This window comes from Salmo salar, chromosome 17 (genome assembly GCF_965601325.2).
Source record: "Salmo salar chromosome 17, fSalSal1, whole genome shotgun sequence".
NCBI classification, from domain to species: domain Eukaryota; kingdom Metazoa; phylum Chordata; class Actinopteri; order Salmoniformes; family Salmonidae; genus Salmo; species Salmo salar.
The window spans coordinates 84,096,379-84,115,619 of NC_138307.1; the positions used below are offsets into that span (position 1 = coordinate 84,096,379).

The 19,241-nt window shown below is 47.9% G+C and overlaps 1 protein-coding gene across 4 annotated transcripts in view; it reads left to right on the forward strand.

The window, feature by feature from the left end:
* Positions 1 to 19,241, forward strand: part of LOC106576618 (methionine-R-sulfoxide reductase B3) — a 44,564-nt gene that overhangs the window by 9,782 nt on the left and 15,541 nt on the right. For all 4 annotated transcript variants that reach the window (XM_082964289.1, XM_082964287.1, XM_082964286.1 and 1 more), the window contains 3 exons: positions 10,556 to 10,664; positions 16,626 to 16,703; positions 17,367 to 17,395. In XM_082964289.1, the coding sequence (XP_082820415.1) occupies positions 10,556 to 10,664; positions 16,626 to 16,703; positions 17,367 to 17,395 (216 nt within the window). The remainder of the gene's footprint in view (positions 1 to 10,555; positions 10,665 to 16,625; positions 16,704 to 17,366; positions 17,396 to 19,241) is intronic.

Sequence of the window (19,241 nt, forward strand, 5' to 3'; positions counted from 1 at the left end):
AAAAACCCCACCTATTAAGTTCATGTTTTATCATTATTGTAATTATTGTAGCATTGAAGTCCTTTTTCATAGGATGTTTACATCTAGCAGGTTTATTTGCCATGTATAATAAATACATTGGAAATATTAAATCTAGAGATATAAAGTTATGTAGTGAAAGCTTGGTGATTGTGGTGTTTTACCGCAGTAGGCAATAAACAACCCTTCTCACATTCTGCTACGCCGTCTCTTCTCAGCTACAAACCTGCCTTTTCAGTTGGCCATGGATTAACCAATAACTCACCGTTTGCCTTCCTTTTAGCTTGCATCTAACATACTGTGTGTTTTTCTTTTTAATGCTGTTTCTGCTTGACTAATGGCAACTTCTTTCATCCAGAGAGATTTGGGTTTTAGACGTCTAGAAAACCAGCGACTTGCATTCTTCACGTCACGCCTGGACTTGTCTCATGTCAGAGGTTTAATATGGAGCTATTAGTTTATTGTTCAGACATCAGACATGTTTCATTCCTCTGTGACCTGACGTTGTTGAATGGTCTCATTTTTAATTCACTGTTTTGTGGCTACAATACCCTTTTAAAGTACTGCTCACAGTCATCGATGAAATACCACACTGAAACTCTGCTTGGTCTGGCTCAACACAGAGACTTATTGGGTTGGGAGAACCACCTAAAGCGAGGGAGGGAGAGATGGAAGGAGGGGGAGAGAGAGACAGATGGTGGAAAAGGAGGGACGGACGGACGGAGGGAGGGAGGGAGATATAAAGAGAAGGTCGGGGGAATGAAAAGCCATAAGTTTGACAAGTTAAAATAAGCAAGCGGGGGTAGCAGAGAACAAACCTTGCTTACAATTAGGAAACAATATTTACACTTGAGGTTAAAAAGCCAGGATGTCTGAAAAATGTGCTAATTTGGAAGGTTGACCCCTGGCTACATCAGAGCATGGACAGAGCTGCAGTCACAGGGGACGCATTCCAAGGGGTCCTCCGTAATGGCTCCCTATGTAGTGCACTACTTTTTACCAGAGCCCTATGGCACCCTATTCCCTATGTAGTGCACTACTATTGACCAGAACCCTATGGGACCCTATTCCCTATGTAGTGCACTACTATTGACCAGAGCCCTATGGGACCCTATTCCCTATGTAGTGCACTACTATTGACCAGAGCCCTATGGGACCCTATTCCCTATGTAGTGCACTACTATTGACCAGAACCCTATGGGACCCAATGGTGCCGTTAGGGGCCACATTCCAAGACGAGTTCTTTATTGGCTCTAAGAAGACACATGGAAACAGTGGTAGTTTCCCTCATTCACTTTCATCTCGGTAGGACCTCGTCCTTTGGGGCAGCAGGTAGCCTAGTGGTTAGAGCGTTGTACTAGTAACCAGCAGGTAGCCTAGTGGTTAGAGCGTTGGACTAGTAACCAGCAGGTAGCCTAGTGGTTAGAGCGTTGGACTAGTAACCAGCAGGTAGCCTAGTGGTTAGAGCGTTGGACTAGTAACCAGCAGGTAGCCTAGTGGTTAGAGCGTTGGACTAGTAACCAGCAGGTAGCCTAGTGGTTAGAGCGTTGGACTAGTAACCAGCAGGTAGCCTAGTGGTTAGAGCGTTGGACTAGTAACCAGCAGGTAGCCTAGTGGTTAGAGCGTTGGACTAGTAACCAGCAGGTAGCCTAGTGGTTAGAGCGTTGGACTAGTAACCAGCAGGTAGCCTAGTGGTTAGAGCGTTGGACTAGTAACCAGCAGGTAGCCTGGTGGTTAGAGCGTTGGACTAGTAACCAGCAGGTAGCCTGGTGGTTAGAGCGTTGGACTAGTAACCAGCAGGTAGCCTGGTGGTTAGAGCGTTGGACTAGTAACCAGCAGGTAGCCTGGTGGTTAGAGCGTTGGACTAGTAACCAGCAGGTAGCCTGGTGGTTAGAGCGTTGGACTAGTAACCAGCAGGTAGCCTAGTGGTTAGAGCGTTGGACTAGTAACCAGCAGGTAGCCTAGTGGTTAGAGCGTTGGACTAGTAACCAGCAGGTAGCCTAGTGGTTAGAGCGTTGTACTAGTAACCAGCAGGTAGCCTAGTGGTTAGAGCGTTGGACTAGTAACCAGCAGGTAGCCTAGTGGTTAGAGCGTTGGACTAGTAACCAGCAGGTAGCCTAGTGGTTAGAGCGTTGGACTAGTAACCAGCAGGTAGCCTAGTGGTTAGAGCGTTGGACTAGTAACCAGCAGGTAGCCTAGTGGTTAGAGCGTTGGACTAGTAACCAGCAGGTAGCCTAGTGGTTAGAGCGTTGGACTAGTAACCAGCAGGTAGCCTAGTGGTTAGAGCGTTGGACTAGTAACCAGCAGGTAGCCTGGTGGTTAGAGCGTTGGACTAGTAACCAGCAGGTAGCCTGGTGGTTAGAGCGTTGGACTAGTAACCAGCAGGTAGCCTGGTGGTTAGAGCGTTGGACTAGTAACCAGCAGGTAGCCTGGTGGTTAGAGCGTTGGACTAGTAACCAGCAGGTAGCCTGGTGGTTAGAGCGTTGGACTAGTAACCAGCAGGTAGCCTAGTGGTTAGAGCGTTGGACTAATAACCAGCAGGTAGCCTAGTGGTTAGAGCGTTGGACTAGTAACCAGCAGGTAGCCTAGTGGTTAGAGCGTTGGACTAGTAACCAGCAGGTAGCCTAGTGGTTAGAGCGTTGGACTAGTAACCAGCAGGTAGCCTAGTGGTTAGAGCGTTGGACTAGTAACCAGCAGGTAGCCTGGTGGTTAGAGCGTTGGACTAGTAACCAGCAGGTAGCCTAGTGGTTAGAGCGTTGGACTAGTAACCAGCATGTAGCCTAGTGGTTAGAGCGTTGGACTAGTAACCAGCAGGTAGCCTAGTGGTTAGAGCGTTGGACTAGTAACCAGCAGGTAGCCTAGTGGTTAGAGCGTTGGACTAGTAACCAGCAGGTAGCCTAGTGGTTAGAGCGTTGGACTAGTAACCAGCAGGTAGCCTAGTGGTTAGAGCGTTGGACTAGTAACCAGCAGGTAGCCTAGTGGTTAGAGCGTTGGACTAGTAACCAGCAGGTAGCCTAGTGGTTAGAGCGTTGGACTAGTAACCAGCAGGTAGCCTAGTGGTTAGGGCGTTGGACTAGTAACCAGCAGGTAGCCTAGTGGTTAGAGCGTTGGACTAGTAACCAGCAGGTAGCCTAGTGGTTAGAGCGTTGGACTAGTAACCAGCAGGTAGCCTAGTGGTTAGAGCGTTGGACTAGTAACCAGCAGGTAGCCTAGTGGTTAGAGCGTTGGACTAGTAACCAGCAGGTAGCCTAGTGGTTAGAGCGTTGGACTAGTAACCAGCTGGTAGCCTAGTGGTTAGAGCGTAGGCTGTTACCTCACACAGTCAGTCAGTAGGAGAGTACCCTATACCATCCCCCCCTTACCTCACACAGTCAGTCAGTCAGTAGGAGAGTACCCTATACCATCCCCCCTTACCTCACACAGTCAGTCAGTCAGTAGGAGAGTACCCTATACCATCCCCCCTTACCTCACACTGTCAGTCAGTAGGAGAGTACCCTATACCATCCCCCCTTACCTCACACAGTCAGTCAGTCAGTAGGAGAGTACCCTATACCATCCCCCCCTTACCTCACACAGTCAGTCAGTCAGTCAGTAGGAGAGTACCCTATACCATCCCCCCTTACCTCACACAGTCAGTCAGTCAGTAGGAGAGTACCCTATACCACCCCCCCCTTACCTCACACTGTCAGTCAGTAGGAGAGTACCCTATACCATCCCCCCTTACCTCACACTGTCAGTCAGTAGGAGAGTACCCTATACCATCCCCCCTTACCTCACACAGTCAGTCAGTAGGAGAGTACCCTATACCATCCCCCCTTACCTCACACAGTCAGTCAGTCAGTAGGAGAGTACCCTATACCATCCCCCCCTTACCTCACACAGTCAGTCAGTCAGTAGGAGAGTACCCTATACCATCCCCCCTTACCTCACACAGTCAGTCAGTCAGTAGGAGAGTACCCTATACCATCCCCCCCTTACCTCACACAGTCAGTCAGTCAGTAGGAGAGTACCCTATACCATCCCCCCTTACCTCACACAGTCAGTCAGTCAGTAGGAGAGTACCCTATACCATCCCCCCTTACCTCACACTGTCAGTCAGTAGGAGAGTACCCTATACCATCCCCCCTTACCTCACACTGTCAGTCAGTAGGAGAGTACCCTATACCATCCCCCCTTACCTCACACTGTCAGTCAGTAGGAGAGTACCCTATACCATCCCCCCTTACCTCACACAGTCAGTCAGTCAGTAGGAGAGTACCCTATACCATCCCCCCTTACCTCACACAGTCAGTCAGTCAGTAGGAGAGTACCCTATACCATCCCCCCTTACCTCACACAGTCAGTCAGTAGGAGAGTACCCTATACCATCCCCCCTTACCTCACACAGTCAGTCAGTCAGTAGGAGAGTACCCTATACCATCCCCCCTTACCTCACACAGTCAGTCAGTCAGTAGGAGAGTACCCTATACCATCCCCCCTTACCTCACACAGTCAGTCAGTCAGTAGGAGAGTACCCTATACCATCCCCCCTTACCTCACACTGTCAGTCAGTAGGAGAGTACCCTATACCATCCCCCCTTACCTCACACAGTCAGTCAGTCAGTAGGAGAGTACCCTATACCATCCCCCCTTACCTCACACTGTCAGTCAGTAGGAGAGTACCCTATACCATCCCCCCTTACCTCACACAGTCAGTCAGTCAGTAGGAGAGTACCCTATACCATCCCCCCTTACCTCACACTGTCAGTCAGTAGGAGAGTACCCTATACCATCCCCCCTTACCTCACACAGTCAGTCAGTCAGTAGGAGAGTACCCTATACCATCCCCCCTTACCTCACACTGTCAGTCAGTAGGAGAGTACCCTATACCATCCCCCCTTACCTCACACAGTCAGTCAGTCAGTAGGAGAGTACCCTATACCATCCCCCCTTACCTCACACTGTCAGTCAGTCAGTAGGAGAGTACCCTATACCATCCCCCCTTACCTCACACAGTCAGTCAGTCAGTCAGTAGGAGAGTACCCTATACCATCCCCCCTTACCTCACACTGTCAGTCAGTAGGAGAGTACCCTATACCATCCCCCCTTACCTCACACAGTCAGTCAGTCAGTAGGAGAGTACCCTATACCATCCCCCCTTACCTCACACTGTCAGTCAGTCAGTAGGAGAGTACCCTATACCATCCCCCCTTACCTCACACTGTCAGTCAGTCAGTAGGAGAGTACCCTATACCATCCCCCCTTACCTCACACAGTCAGTCAGTCAGTAGGAGAGTACCCTATACCATCCCCCCTTACCTCACACTGTCAGTCAGTAGGAGAGTACCCTATACCATCCCCCCTTACCTCACACAGTCAGTCAGTCAGTAGGAGAGTACCCTATACCATCCCCCCTTACCTCACACAGTCAGTCAGTCAGTAGGAGAGTACCCTATACCATCCCCCCCTTACCTCACACTGTCAGTCAGTAGGAGAGTACCCTATACCATCCCCCCTTACCTCACACAGTCAGTCAGTCAGTAGGAGAGTACCCTATACCATCCCCCCTTACCTCACACAGTCAGTCAGTCAGTAGGAGAGTACCCTATACCACCCCCCCTTACCTCACACAGTCAGTCAGTCAGTAGGAGAGTACCCTATACCATCCCCCCCTTACCTCACACAGTCAGTCAGTCAGTAGGAGAGTACCCTATACCATCCCCCCTTACCTCACACAGTCAGTCAGTCAGTAGGAGAGTACCCTATACCATCCCCCCTTACCTCACACTGTCAGTCAGTAGGAGAGTACCCTATACCATCCCCCCTTACCTCACACAGTCAGTCAGTCAGTAGGAGAGTACCCTATACCATCCCCCCTTACCTCACACAGTCAGTCAGTCAGTAGGAGAGTACCCTATACCATCCCCCCCTTACCTCACACAGTCAGTCAGTCAGTAGGAGAGTACCCTATACCATCCCCCCTTACCTCACACTGTCAGTCAGTAGGAGAGTACCCTATACCATCCCCCCTTACCTCACACAGTCAGTCAGTCAGTAGGAGAGTACCCTATACCATCCCCCCTTACCTCACACAGTCAGTCAGTAGGAGAGTACCCTATACCATCCCCCCTTACCTCACACAGTCAGTCAGTAGGAGAGTACCCTATACCATCCCCCCTTACCTCACACAGTCAGTCAGTAGGAGAGTACCCTATACCATCCCCCCTTACCTCACACTGTCAGTCAGTAGGAGAGTACCCTATACCATCCCCCCTTACCTCACACTGTCAGTCAGTAGGAGAGTACCCTATACCATCCCCCCTTACCTCACACTGTCAGTCAGTAGGAGAGTACCCTATACCATCCCCCCTTACCTCACACAGTCAGTCAGTCAGTAGGAGAGTACCCTATACCATCCCCCCTTACCTCACACAGTCAGTCAGTCAGTAGGAGAGTACCCTATACCATCCCCCCTTACCTCACACTGTCAGTCAGTAGGAGAGTACCCTATACCATCCCCCCTTACCTCACACAGTCAGTCAGTCAGTAGGAGAGTACCCTATACCATCCCCCCTTACCTCACACTGTCAGTCAGTCAGTAGGAGAGTACCCTATACCATCCCCCCTTACCTCACACAGTCAGTCAGTCAGTAGGAGAGTACCCTATACCATCCCCCCTTACCTCACACTGTCAGTCAGTAGGAGAGTACCCTATACCATCCCCCCTTACCTCACACAGTCAGTCAGTCAGTAGGAGAGTACCCTATACCATCCCCCCTTACCTCACACTGTCAGTCAGTAGGAGAGTACCCTATACCATCCCCCCTTACCTCACACAGTCAGTCAGTCAGTAGGAGAGTACCCTATACCATCCCCCCTTACCTCACACAGTCAGTCAGTCAGTAGGAGAGTACCCTATACCATCCCCCCTTACCTCACACAGTCAGTCAGTCAGTAGGAGAGTACCCTATACCATCCCCCCTTACCTCACACAGTCAGTCAGTCAGTAGGAGAGTACCCTATACCATCCCCCCTTACCTGACACAGTCAGTCAGTAGGAGAGTACCCTATACCATCCCCCCTTACCTCACACAGTCAGTCAGTCAGTAGGAGAGTACCCTATACCATCCCCCCTTACCTCACACAGTCAGTCAGTCAGTAGGAGAGTACCCTATACCATCCCCCCTTACCTCACACAGTCAGTCAGTAGGAGAGTACCCTATACCATCCCCCCTTACCTCACACTGTCAGTCAGTAGGAGAGTACCCTATACCATCCCCCCTTACCTCACACTGTCAGTCAGTAGGAGAGTACCCTATACCATCCCCCCTTACCTCACACAGTCAGTCAGTCAGTAGGAGAGTACCCTATACCATCCCCCCTTACCTGACACAGTCAGTCAGTAGGAGAGTACCCTATACCATCCCCCCTTACCTCACACAGTCAGTCAGTCAGTAGGAGAGTACCCTATACCATCCCCCCTTACCTCACACTGTCAGTCAGTAGGAGAGTACCCTATACCATCCCCCCTTACCTCACACAGTCAGTCAGTCAGTAGGAGAGTACCCTATACCATCCCCCCTTACCTCACACAGTCAGTCAGTCAGTAGGAGAGTACCCTATACCATCCCCCCTTACCTCACACAGTCAGTCAGTCAGTAGGAGAGTACCCTATACCATCCCCCCTTACCTCACACAGTCAGTCAGTCAGTCAGTCAGTCAGTCAGTAGTGTAAGAACATGGTGGCAGTCCTGTTTCAGTTTAATCCACCTTCATTCCAGACACACACACACACTCCAACCCCCTTCGTTGTTCACCCCCTTGTTCGTCAAAAGTAACTTTCCCCCCACAGGACATAGAAAACGGGGCATCAATGGAGTCCATTCACTTCCCAGCCCTTTAACGTTCCCTGTATTTTCTCCATTCATATGGTTTCAATCTAACAGGGAGGAATTCTCCACATAGTCCACATGAGAAGAGAGAGAAGAACCCCCCTCCCCTCCCCCAACCACACACACACACACCTCCTCCTCCCCAAAACCTGAAACAGGAACGACCTCACCGGCAGCCAGATTCCTAGTCCGCACTGGGAAAATCCCAACGTTCCAGAAAAGGAAGAACAAAGTTACTTCCTTAAAGAAAGAGTAATGGCTACCCAAGCTGCATTCAAAATGGCATACTGTTCCCTGTATAGTGCCCATAAAGGCATCCTCATGCTTCCCATTCAAAATGGCATACTGTTCCCTGTATAGTGCCCATAAAGGCATCCTCATGCTTCCCATTCAAAATGGCATACTGTTCCCTGTATAGTGCCCATAAAGGCATCCTCATGCTTCCCATTCAAAATGGCATACTGTTCCCTGTATAGTGCCCATAAAGGCATCCTCATGCTTCCCATTCAAAATGGCATACTGTTCCCTGTATAGTGCCCATAAAGGCATCCTCATGCTTCCCATTCAAAATGGCATACTGTTCCCTGTATAGTGCCCATAAAGGCATCCTCATGCTTCCCATTCAAAATGGCATACTGTTCCCTGTATAGTGCCCATAAAGGCATCCTCATGCTTCCCATTCAAAATGGCATACTGTTCCCTGTATAGTGCCCATAAAGGCATCCTCATGCTTCCCATTCCAAAAAAGTTCAGATAAGTTTGTGCTCGTATTATGAGTACGTTTGTGTGACGTTTTTGTTGATATTGGTCTTCGTCAAGGGTTGTTTCATGCTGCTCGTACACACCAGTTTTTTCTTCTTCTCTCGAGGCAAGCCGGAAGTTCAGGAGCTGAAGTCGACACCCCTTTTGTCATGTCGTTGGTCAACAGTACGGATTCTTCAATGAACTGTTTGTCTTTCAACCATAGACGACTTGATTTCATGGACAACTGAGGGTCCCTATTCTGGTGTATTAGCACCCTGCTCTACCAACTGAGGGTCCCTATTCTGGTGTATTAGCACCCTGCTCTACCAACTGAGGGTCCCTATTCTGGTGTATTAGCACCCTGCTCTACCAACTGAGGGTCCCTATTCTGGTGTATTAGCACCCTGCTCTACCAACTGAGGGTCCCTATTCTGGTGTATTAGCACCCTGCTCTACCAACTGAGGGTCCCTATTCTGGTGTATTAGCACCCTGCTCTACCAACTGAGGGTCCCTATTCTGGTGTATTAGCACCCTGCTCTACCAACTGAGGGTCCCTATTCTGGTGTATTAGCACCCTGCTCTACCAACTGAGGGTCCCTATTCTGGTGTATTAGCACCCTGCTCTACCAACTGAGGGTCCCTATTCTGGTGTATTAGCACCCTGCTCTACCAACTGAGGGTCCCTATTCTGGTGTATTAGCACCCTGCTCTACCAACTGAGGGTCCCTATTCTGGTGTATTAGCACCCTGCTCTACCAACTGAGGGTCCCTATTCTGGTGTATTAGCACCCTGCTCTACCAACTGAGTCCGACGGTTGGCTTGTAAAATGACGTCTAACTTCCTTCATGCTGGACACAGAGACATAAAAATGTCATCCACGACTTTATCTGACTCTGGGGAAGTAGATCAAGGACCTCTTTGCCAAAATCCTAAAGTATTTCTTTAAGAGGTGTAGTAGCTTTTGGCTAAATAACCATCCATGAACACTGACATCTACACTGTAGACTGACCAGTTCTACTGCCTACCAAGCAAGAGTAACCATCCATGATCACTAGGACATCTACACTGTAGACTGACTAGTTCTACTGCCTACCAAGCAAGAGTAACCATCCATGAACACTGACATCTACACTGTAGACTGACCAGTTCTACTGCCTACCATGCAGCAGCAGTGTGTGTTTGAGAATTTTCTCCATGTATTTTTAGCATGTTGTCACAATGGCCGAACATTAAACCTAATGTTTTACACTAGAATCACCTAGACTTCATCTCGGTTAACCCAGAACTGAAATCTGGATTCAATTTGGGTCACATGCTTTGATGTTTACATATTCTATCCACTAGAGATTTATACCTAGACTATATTTGAGTTGTTAGCTTTGTGCAATCAGTCTGGTCTGCACCAGGACATGCTTTGGCTGTAGCACCCCCACCCACCCCACCACCACCCCCCACACACACTAACTGTAGAGAATAATGGTCAGTTCCATGCAAGAGTCAAGTAATTCCAATCTAAAACCAAAGTTTCCATTCAAACCTCTCCCCTACAGTCCCCTACTTTCCCCTACAGTCCCCTACAGTCCCCCGTACTAAATTGTATGACATTTAGTTTAATATTGATGAAGTGATGAACGTGGGCTCATCTTGCCTGGAACCTGAGTGATAATGAGAGCTGTGCCTGAGCATCTTGTTTAGACAGTGTGATGAGTAGCTAGGGTCCTGAGTTTCTCCTGACCTGGGAAAACTCCTGGCCCTAAGTGATAATGATTTCTAAATAATGAGGGACTAGTAAAAGCAGAGGGGGGGGGGGGGGGGTCAGGGGGAAGACAGAACGGAGGAGAGGCACCGTCTCTCACCTCCCTCCCCCCTGACCACAGTAGTGGTTCTGAGACCTTAACTCTTCCCTTCTCCTCCTATAGGAACCTGCCGGACCAAGAAGACATGGCCCAAGTCCTTCTCTCAGGAGGAGCTGAAGAAACGTCTCTCCCCCATTCAGTTCCATGTCACCCAGGAGAGAGGAACAGAGAGGTATAGGTCCCCCTCACAGCCCAAAGCCTAGAGTATAGAAACCCCCAAAGCCTACAGTATAGAAACCCCCAAACGTCTACAGTATAGAAACCCCCAAACGTCTACAGTATAGAAACCCCCAAACGTCTACAGTATAGAACCCCCCCAAACGTCTACAGTATAGAACCCCCCAAACGTCTACAGTATAGAAACCCCCAAACGTCTACAGTATAGAAACCCCCAAACGTCTACAGTATAGAAACCCCCAAACGTCTACACTATAGAAACCCCCAATCGTCTACACTATAGAAACCCCCAAACGTCTACACTATAGAAACCCCCAAACGTCTACACTATAGAAACCCCCAAACGTCTACACTATAGAAACCCCCAAACGTCTACACTATAGAAACCCCCAAACGTCTACACTATAGAAACCCACAAACGTCTACACTATAGAAACCCCCAAACGTCTACAGTATAGAAACCCCCAAACGTCTACAGTATAGAAACCCCCAAACGTCTACACTATAGAAACCCCCAAACGTCTACACTATAGAAACCCCCAAACGTCTACACTATAGAAACCCCCAAACGTCTACAGCCTAAAGTGCATTTGGAAAGTATTCAGACCCCTTGACATTTTCCACATTTTGTTACGTTACAGCCTTATTCTAAAATTGATTAAATAGTTGTTTTCCCTTAATCTACACACAATACCCCACAATGACATCACAATACCCCATAATGGCAAAGCCAAAATAGGTTTGTAGAAATGTTTGCAAATGTATTAAAAAATAAACTTATCACATTTACATACGTTTTCAGACCCTTTACTCATTACTTTGTTGAAGCACCTTTGGCAGCGATTACAGCCTCAAGTCTTCTTGGGTATGACGCTACAAGCTTGGCACACCTGTATTTTTGGAGTTTCTCCTATTTCTTCTCTGCAGATCCTCCCAGAGTTCCTGAGCGCTCTGGAGCAGGTTTCATCAAGAATCTCTCTGTACTTTGCTCCGTTCATGTTTCCCTCGATCCTGACCAGTCTCCCTGTCCCTGACGATTTAAAAAAAAACTAAAAAACATCCCCACCAGCATGATGCTGCCACCACCATGCTTCACCGTAGGGATGGTGCCAGGTTTCCTCCAAACTTGGCATTCAGGCCAAAGAGTTCAATCTTGGTTTCTTCTGACAAGAGAATCTTGTTTCTCATGGTCTGAGAGTCTTTAGGTGCCTTTTGGCAAACTCCAAGCGGCCAGTCATGTGCCTTTTACTGAGGTGTTGCAGCGATGGAAGAATCTTCCAGAAGGACAACCATCTCCACAGAGGGGCTCTGAAGCTCTGTCAGAGTGACCATCAGGTTCTTGGTCACTTCCCTAACCAAGGCCCTTCTCCCCCGATTGCTCAGTTTAGCCAGGCAGCCGGCTCTAGGAAGAGTCTTGGTGGTTCCAAACATCTTCCTTTTAAGAACGAGGGAGGCCACTGTTCTTGGGGACCTTCAGTGCTGCAGAAATGTTTTGGTACCCTTCCCCAAATCTGTGCCTCAACACAATCCTGTCTCTGAGCTCTCTCATGGCTTGGTTTTTGCTCATGACATGCACTATCAACTGTAGGACCTTATATATAGACTGGAGTGTGCCTTTCCAAATCATGTCCAATCAATAGATTTGATTTGTCGTTATGGGGTATTGTGTGTAGATTGATGAGGAAATTGTTTTATTGAATCAAATTTAGAATAAGGCTGTAATGTAACAAAATGTGGAAAAGTCAAGGTGTCTGAATATTTTCCAAATGCACTGTACAGTAAAGGGACCCCCAAAGCCTACAGTCTACAGTCCACTGACCCCAGTAGTTGGAAGACAAGTCTTGTCACAAAATGTCTATGGTACTGCTACTGCACCATCAAGTCAATTCATTTAGGGGGGTATATAGACAAGTGTATAACAATAAGCATTTCTGTAAACACCAATGCAAGGAAAAATATGTGCAATAATTATTGCGTAATTATAGTTAAGATGCGTTAATTATTTAAAAAAATGTTTTTTAAATTGCAGTTCATTATTTTTCTGCTCTGATTGGTCAGTTACATTTCACGAGCCGTCATTCTTTTTCCAACGCAACATTCCAGAACATTCTTGTGTCACATGGACATTAAAGCTTGGCTGGTTTATCCTAAAGGTCCTAGCTGGGTCCGCACTAACCCGCCTTAGAGGCTACAGCGTGTCTAGTCAGTCGGCAGCTAAACAGTTGTTTGTTGGAAAATAAGGGGGATGTCCCAAATGGGACCATATTCCCATAATGGGTTCTGGTCAAAAACAGGCTCTATATAGGGAATAGGGTGCCATTTGGGCTCTGGTCAAAAACACTGCTCTATATAGGGAATAGGGTGCCATTTGGGCTCTGGTCAAAAACACTGCTCTATATAGGGAATAGGGTGCCATTTGGGTTCTGGTCAAAAACAGTGCTCTATATAGGGAAAAGGGTGCCATTTGGGACACGAAGAAACTCTGTGACACTAGTCTCTACACCTCCCTCCCTGCCCTGCCCCCCTCCCTCCCTGGCAGGGCACACGTGGGAAAAGTGTTTGTCGGCCCATTTTAATGGAGGAATGTGAAAAATGCCCTGGATGGTGGTTGGAGGCAGAGTATGCATCCCAAACGGAACCCTATGCCCTATTTAGTACACTACTTTTGTCCAGGACCCCAATGTACCCTGGTCAAAACTGGTGCACTATATAGGGAAGTGGCATTTGGGAATCATCCAGGGAAACGAGGCGGCAGGGGGATTCTGGGGTGTGGTGGTATGTCTCCTCCAATCGGGTTAGTTTCTGGCCAGGTTTAAAGCTTGTGGGCCCCTGTTGCCATAGCCCCTGTTGCCATAGCCCCTGTTGCCATAGCCCCTGTTGCCATAGCCCCTGTTGCCATAGCCCCTGTTGCCATAGCCCCCGTTGCCATAGCCCCCGTTGCCAAGCTGTTCTAAGCTGGTGTGGCTGTAATTTACACTAGTTTATATACTGTTGGTCTGTGGCTCCCGTACCAAACGACCAGAGCCCTGTTTTAGACACACAACTGTTGTTAGTAGCTCAGATACCTAATAAACAGCTGGTCCATAACTAAGCAGTCAGGCACAACAGTCTAGTGCTGCTGTATCATGACTACAGTCACAGGTAAATGGCTTTGTTTGCACTGATCCCATTTACCTGTGACTGTCTTCATCATACACCACTGCCCCTCCTGCCTTATTGCTTTTATGAAACTGTTACCGACATATTAAAATAACAATGAATTACATATGTTTATTCAAATGTTATTTTGACAAGTCAATTCATACAATTTGAATTATTCCACCAGAAGATATAGTCCGGACAAAACTCAGGTTGTTCAGTTATTTTGGTCATGTTGCTACAGACGCCACCCAGTCTGCATAGTTGCTATGCAAAAGGACAGGTCATCTGTTCTAAACAAAATGGTTGCCATGCAGGCTGGGTAACGTTTTTGTGACTTGCTAGCTACAGTAGCTAGCTGACCAACTTCAGCTAACTAAATCAGTCACGTCAAACCTAGAATGACAGTACAGAAGATATATTTTGGTTTATATTTTTTTCTATTGGCATTTACTTGGATATGTCCATACATTACATTTTTTTATCTTTATTTAACTTGGCAAATCAGTTCTTATTTTCAATGGGGCAGAACAACAGATTTGTACCTTCTCAGCTCAGGGATTCGATCTAGCAACCTTTTGGTTACTAGTCCAACACTCTAACCACTAGGCTACCTGCTGGTTACTAGTCCAACGCTCTAACCACTAGGCTACCTGCTGGTTACTAGTCCAACGCTCTAACCACTAGGCTACCTGCTGGTTACTAGTCCAACGCTCTAACCACTAGGCTACCTGCTGGTTACTAGTCCAACGCTCTAACCACTAGGCTACCTGCTGGTTACTAGTCCAACGCTCTAACCACTAGGCTACCTGCTGGTTACTAGTCCAACGCTCTAACCACTAGGCTACCTGCTGGTTACTAGTCCAACGCTCTAACCACTAGGCTACCTGCTGGTTACTAGTCCAACGCCCTAACCACTAGGCTACCTGCTGGTTACTAGTCCAACGCCCTAACCACTAGGCTACCTATTGGTTACTAGTCCAACGCCCTAACCACTAGGCTACCTGCTGGTTACTAGTCCAACGCCCTAACCACTAGGCTACCTGCTGGTTACTAGTCCAACGCCCTAACCACTAGGCTACCTGCTGGTTACTAGTCCAACGCTCTAACCACTAGGCTACCTGCTGGTTACTAGTTCAACGCTCTAACCACTAGGCTACCTGCTGGTTACTAGTTCAACGCTCTAACCACTAGGCGCCCTGCTGGTTACTAGTCCAACGCTCTAACCACCAGGCTACCTGCTGGTTACTAGTCCAACGCTCTAACCACCAGGCTACCTGCTGGTTACTAGTCCAACGCTCTAACCACCAGGCTACCTGCTGGTTACTAGTCCAACGCTCTAACCACCAGGCTACCTGCTGGTTACTAGTCCAACGGTCTAACCACCAGGCTACCTGCTGGTTACTAGTCCAACGCTCTAACCACCAGGCTACCTGCTGGTTACTAGTCCAACGCTCTAACCACCAGGCTACCTGCTGGTTACTAGTCCAACGCTCTAACCACCAGGTGTAACAGTGTAGGTTCCGTCCCTCTCTTCGCCCCAACCTGGGCTCGAACCAGGGACCCTTGCACGCATCAACAACTGACACCCCACGAAGCATCGTTACCCATCGCGCCACAAAAGCCGCGGCCCTTGCAACGCAAGGGGAAACCCTACTTCAAGTCTCAGAGCGAGTGATGTCACTGATTGAAACGCTATTAGCGCGCACCACCACTAACTAACTAGCTATTTCACATCGGTTACACAGGCTACCTGCTGGTTACTAGTCCAACGCTCTAACCACCAGGCTACCTGCTGGTTACTAGTCCAACGCTCTAACCACCAGGCTACCTGCTGGTTACTAGTCCAACGCTCTAACCACTAGGCTACCTGCTGGTTACTAGTCCAACGCTCTAACCACTAGGCTACCTATAATGACGTTGATTCGCGATTTCGACTGTCTCAGAAAAAGTTGTCTCATCTAGTCTGGGCACGTTAACTTATATGTATGGTACTACAGAGATCAACATTCAAAAGGGAAACATTGTTTCCGAGGTCGGACTGGCAGACTGTGAGGCTAAAATTAACCCCGCTGTACCAAACTAAATGCTAGGCTTATATTAACCCCCGCTGTACCAAACTAAATGCTAGGCTTATATTAACCCCCGCTGTACCAAACTAAATGCTAGGCTTATATTAACCCCCACTGTACCAAACTAAATGCTTATATTAACCCCCGCTGTACCAAACTAAATGCTTATATTAACCCCCGCTGTACCAAACTAAATGCTAGGCTTATATTAACCCCCACTGTACCAAACTAAATGCTTATATTAACCCCCGCTGTACCAAACTAAATGCTTATATTAACCCCCTCTGTACTAAACTAAATGCTTATATTAACCCCCTCTGTACTAAACTAAATGCTAGGCTGATATTACCCCCCTCTGTACTAAACTAAATGCTAGGCTGATATTAACCCCCGCTGTACCAAACTAAATGCTTATATTAACCCCCTCTGTACTAAACTAAATGCTAGGCTGATATTACCCCCCCTCTGTACTAAACTAAATGCTAGGCTGATATTAACCCCCTCTGTACCAAACTAAATGCTAGGCTAGAAGCCAGGGGAAGTAATATGTGAGTTGAGATAAATACAAGAGATGATTCAGACAGCAACGTGAGCATGATGTTGTTATTGAGGCTCATTGGCCCATGACTGTGGTTGTCTTAAGTTGACTGCACTTAACCGTAAGTTGCTCCGGATAAATGACTAAAATGACTTGGCTGGACTGTACCAGTGTAACTAGTGTGTTTATCCATCTCCCCCCCTCACAGTGCCTTCAGAGGAGAATACACTGAATATAAAGAGGATGGGATCTACACCTGTGTTGTCTGCGGCGCCCCGCTGTTCAAGTAAGTTTAGTATGTCGGTGACATCATTACTGTATCCCCACTTCCGATCTCCTTCTGACTGGGTCTAACCTTCCTCTCCTCAGAGCCAATGTCCCTGTTTAGTCCCTTCTGGTCTCTCTCTGAGTTGGTTCAAGAGCCACTGTCCCTCCTCTTAGTCCCTAGTCTCTCTCTAATTGGTTAAAGAGCCCCTGGTTTGTACGGCAGCGGCCTGCCTGAGCCAGTGAAGGTTAACTGTAGCTGACAGGCGGCCAGAGCCATCCTCCCAGCCTCGTTACCAGGTCACCTGTTTCCCTCCGCAACACACAGAGCTTCAAAGACAACCGGACAGGATTTACAGCTATGTAGCCTTACAGAGAGACACACACACACACACACACACACACACACACACACACACACACACACACACACACACACACACACACACACACACACACACACACACAGCCTCATAGCTTAGACCCTGTGTTCCCATTGGAGACGTTTTGGGAAGAATATCCCATGTATATCAAGGAGAGGAGAAAACACAATTTTCATTTATCTTTTATTTATTTTTCTCAGTTTTTTGGGGACTTTTGAAGTGCCTGCTGCTTGTTGTAAAGTTGTATTTTTTAGGTGAGAGAAAAGAGACATTGTCTAAAATCCGCTGTCTCCTCTTTGCAGGTCAGAGACAAAGTTTGACTCTGGATCAGGTAGGTTTGATACAGCGACATTAACCTCACACCTTATTCCATGACTTCATCTGGCGCCGACCAACCGCTCACAACGCAACACCGAGGAGCTCTGAGTCACGTTGTCTTGTTTCACTTTACTTGCTTCATGTCAAAATACATGGTACAATATACCTTGTATTGAGTCCCAAATGGCACCCTATTCCCTATTTAGTGCACCACTTTTGACCAGGGCCCCATAGGGGTAGTGAACTACTTTAGACCAGGGCCCATAGGGGTAGTGAACTACTTTAGACCAGGTCCCCATAGGGGTAGTGAACTACTTTAGACCAGGGCCCATAGGGGTAGTGCACTACTTTAGACCAGGGCCCATAGGGGTAGTGCACTACTTTAGACCAGGTCCCCATAGGGGTAGTGCACTACTTTAGACCAGGGCCCATAGGGGTAGTGCACTACTTTAGACCAGGTCCCCATAGGGGTAGTGCACTACTTTAGACCAGGGCCCATAGGGGTAGTGCACTACTTTAGACCAGGGCCCATAGGGGTAGTGCACTACTTTAGACCAGGTCCCCATAGGGGTAGTGCACTACTTTAGACCAGGGCCCATAGGGGTAGTGCACTACTTTAGACCAGGGCCCATAGGGGTAGTGCACTACTTTAGACCAGGTCCCCATAGGGGTAGTGCACTACTTTAGACCAGGGCCCATAGGGGTAGTGCACTACTTTAGACCAGGTCCCCATAGGGGTAGTGCACTACTTTTGACCAGGGACCATAGGGAACACACAGAGAATAGGGTGCCATTTGGGAAGTACTCCTTGTTCAACTCAACATAATGTATAGCTGCCATCCCAAGGCCTCATATCAAAAAGAGTTCCAGATTAGAGAAGTTGAGCTGGTCATATTTCTCTCTCTTTATCTGCTCTTTTTTACACCCTGCTGGCTAATTAACCTTCTTTGCAATGATGTGTGTCTAGGTGTGTGTGTGTCTAGGTGTGTGTCTAGGCGCGTGTGTGTGTCTGTTTTGTCACATGCTTGGTAAAGAGAAGGTGTAGTCTGACAGTGTGTGTGTGTGTGTGTGTGTGTGTGTGTGTGTGTGTGTGTGTGTGTGTGTGCTCCTTCAGATTTCTGATGGGTTCTTAGAACAGTAAAAAAAAAATACACTCCAAGGTTATTAATGTTTGTGATTTTAAAGCATGAAACACACAGTGGGAGGCTCTTCTCTAGCTAGAACACTGAGCATCTCACTGCTGATAGGTAGTTATCACAGTGGGAGGCTCTTCTCTAGCTAGAACACTGAGCATCTCACTGCTGATAGGTAGTTATCACAGTGGGAGGCTCTTCTCTAGCTAGAACACTGAGCATCTCACTGCTGATAGGTAGTTATCACAGTGGGAGGCCCTTCTCTAGCTAGAACACTGAGCATCTCACTGCTGATAGGTAGTTATCACAGTGGGAGGCTCTTCTCTAGCTAGAACACTGAGCATCTCACTGCTGATAGGTAGTTATCACAGTGGGAGGCTCTTCTCTAGCTAGAACACTGAGCATCTCACTGCTGATAGGTAGTTATCACAGTGGGAGGCCCTTCTCTAGCTAGAACACTGAGCATCTCACTGCTGATAGGTAGTTATCACAGTGGGAGGCTCTTCTCTAGCTAGAACACTGAGCATCTCACTGCTGATAGGTAGTTATCACAGTGGGAGGCTCTTCTCTAGCTAGAACACTGAGCATCTCACTGCTGATAGGTAGTTATCACAGTGGGAGGCTCTTCTCTAGCTAGAACACTGAGCATCTCACTGCTGATAGGTAGTTATCACAGTGGGAGGCTCTTCTCTAGCTAGAACACTGAGCATCTCACTGCTGATAGGT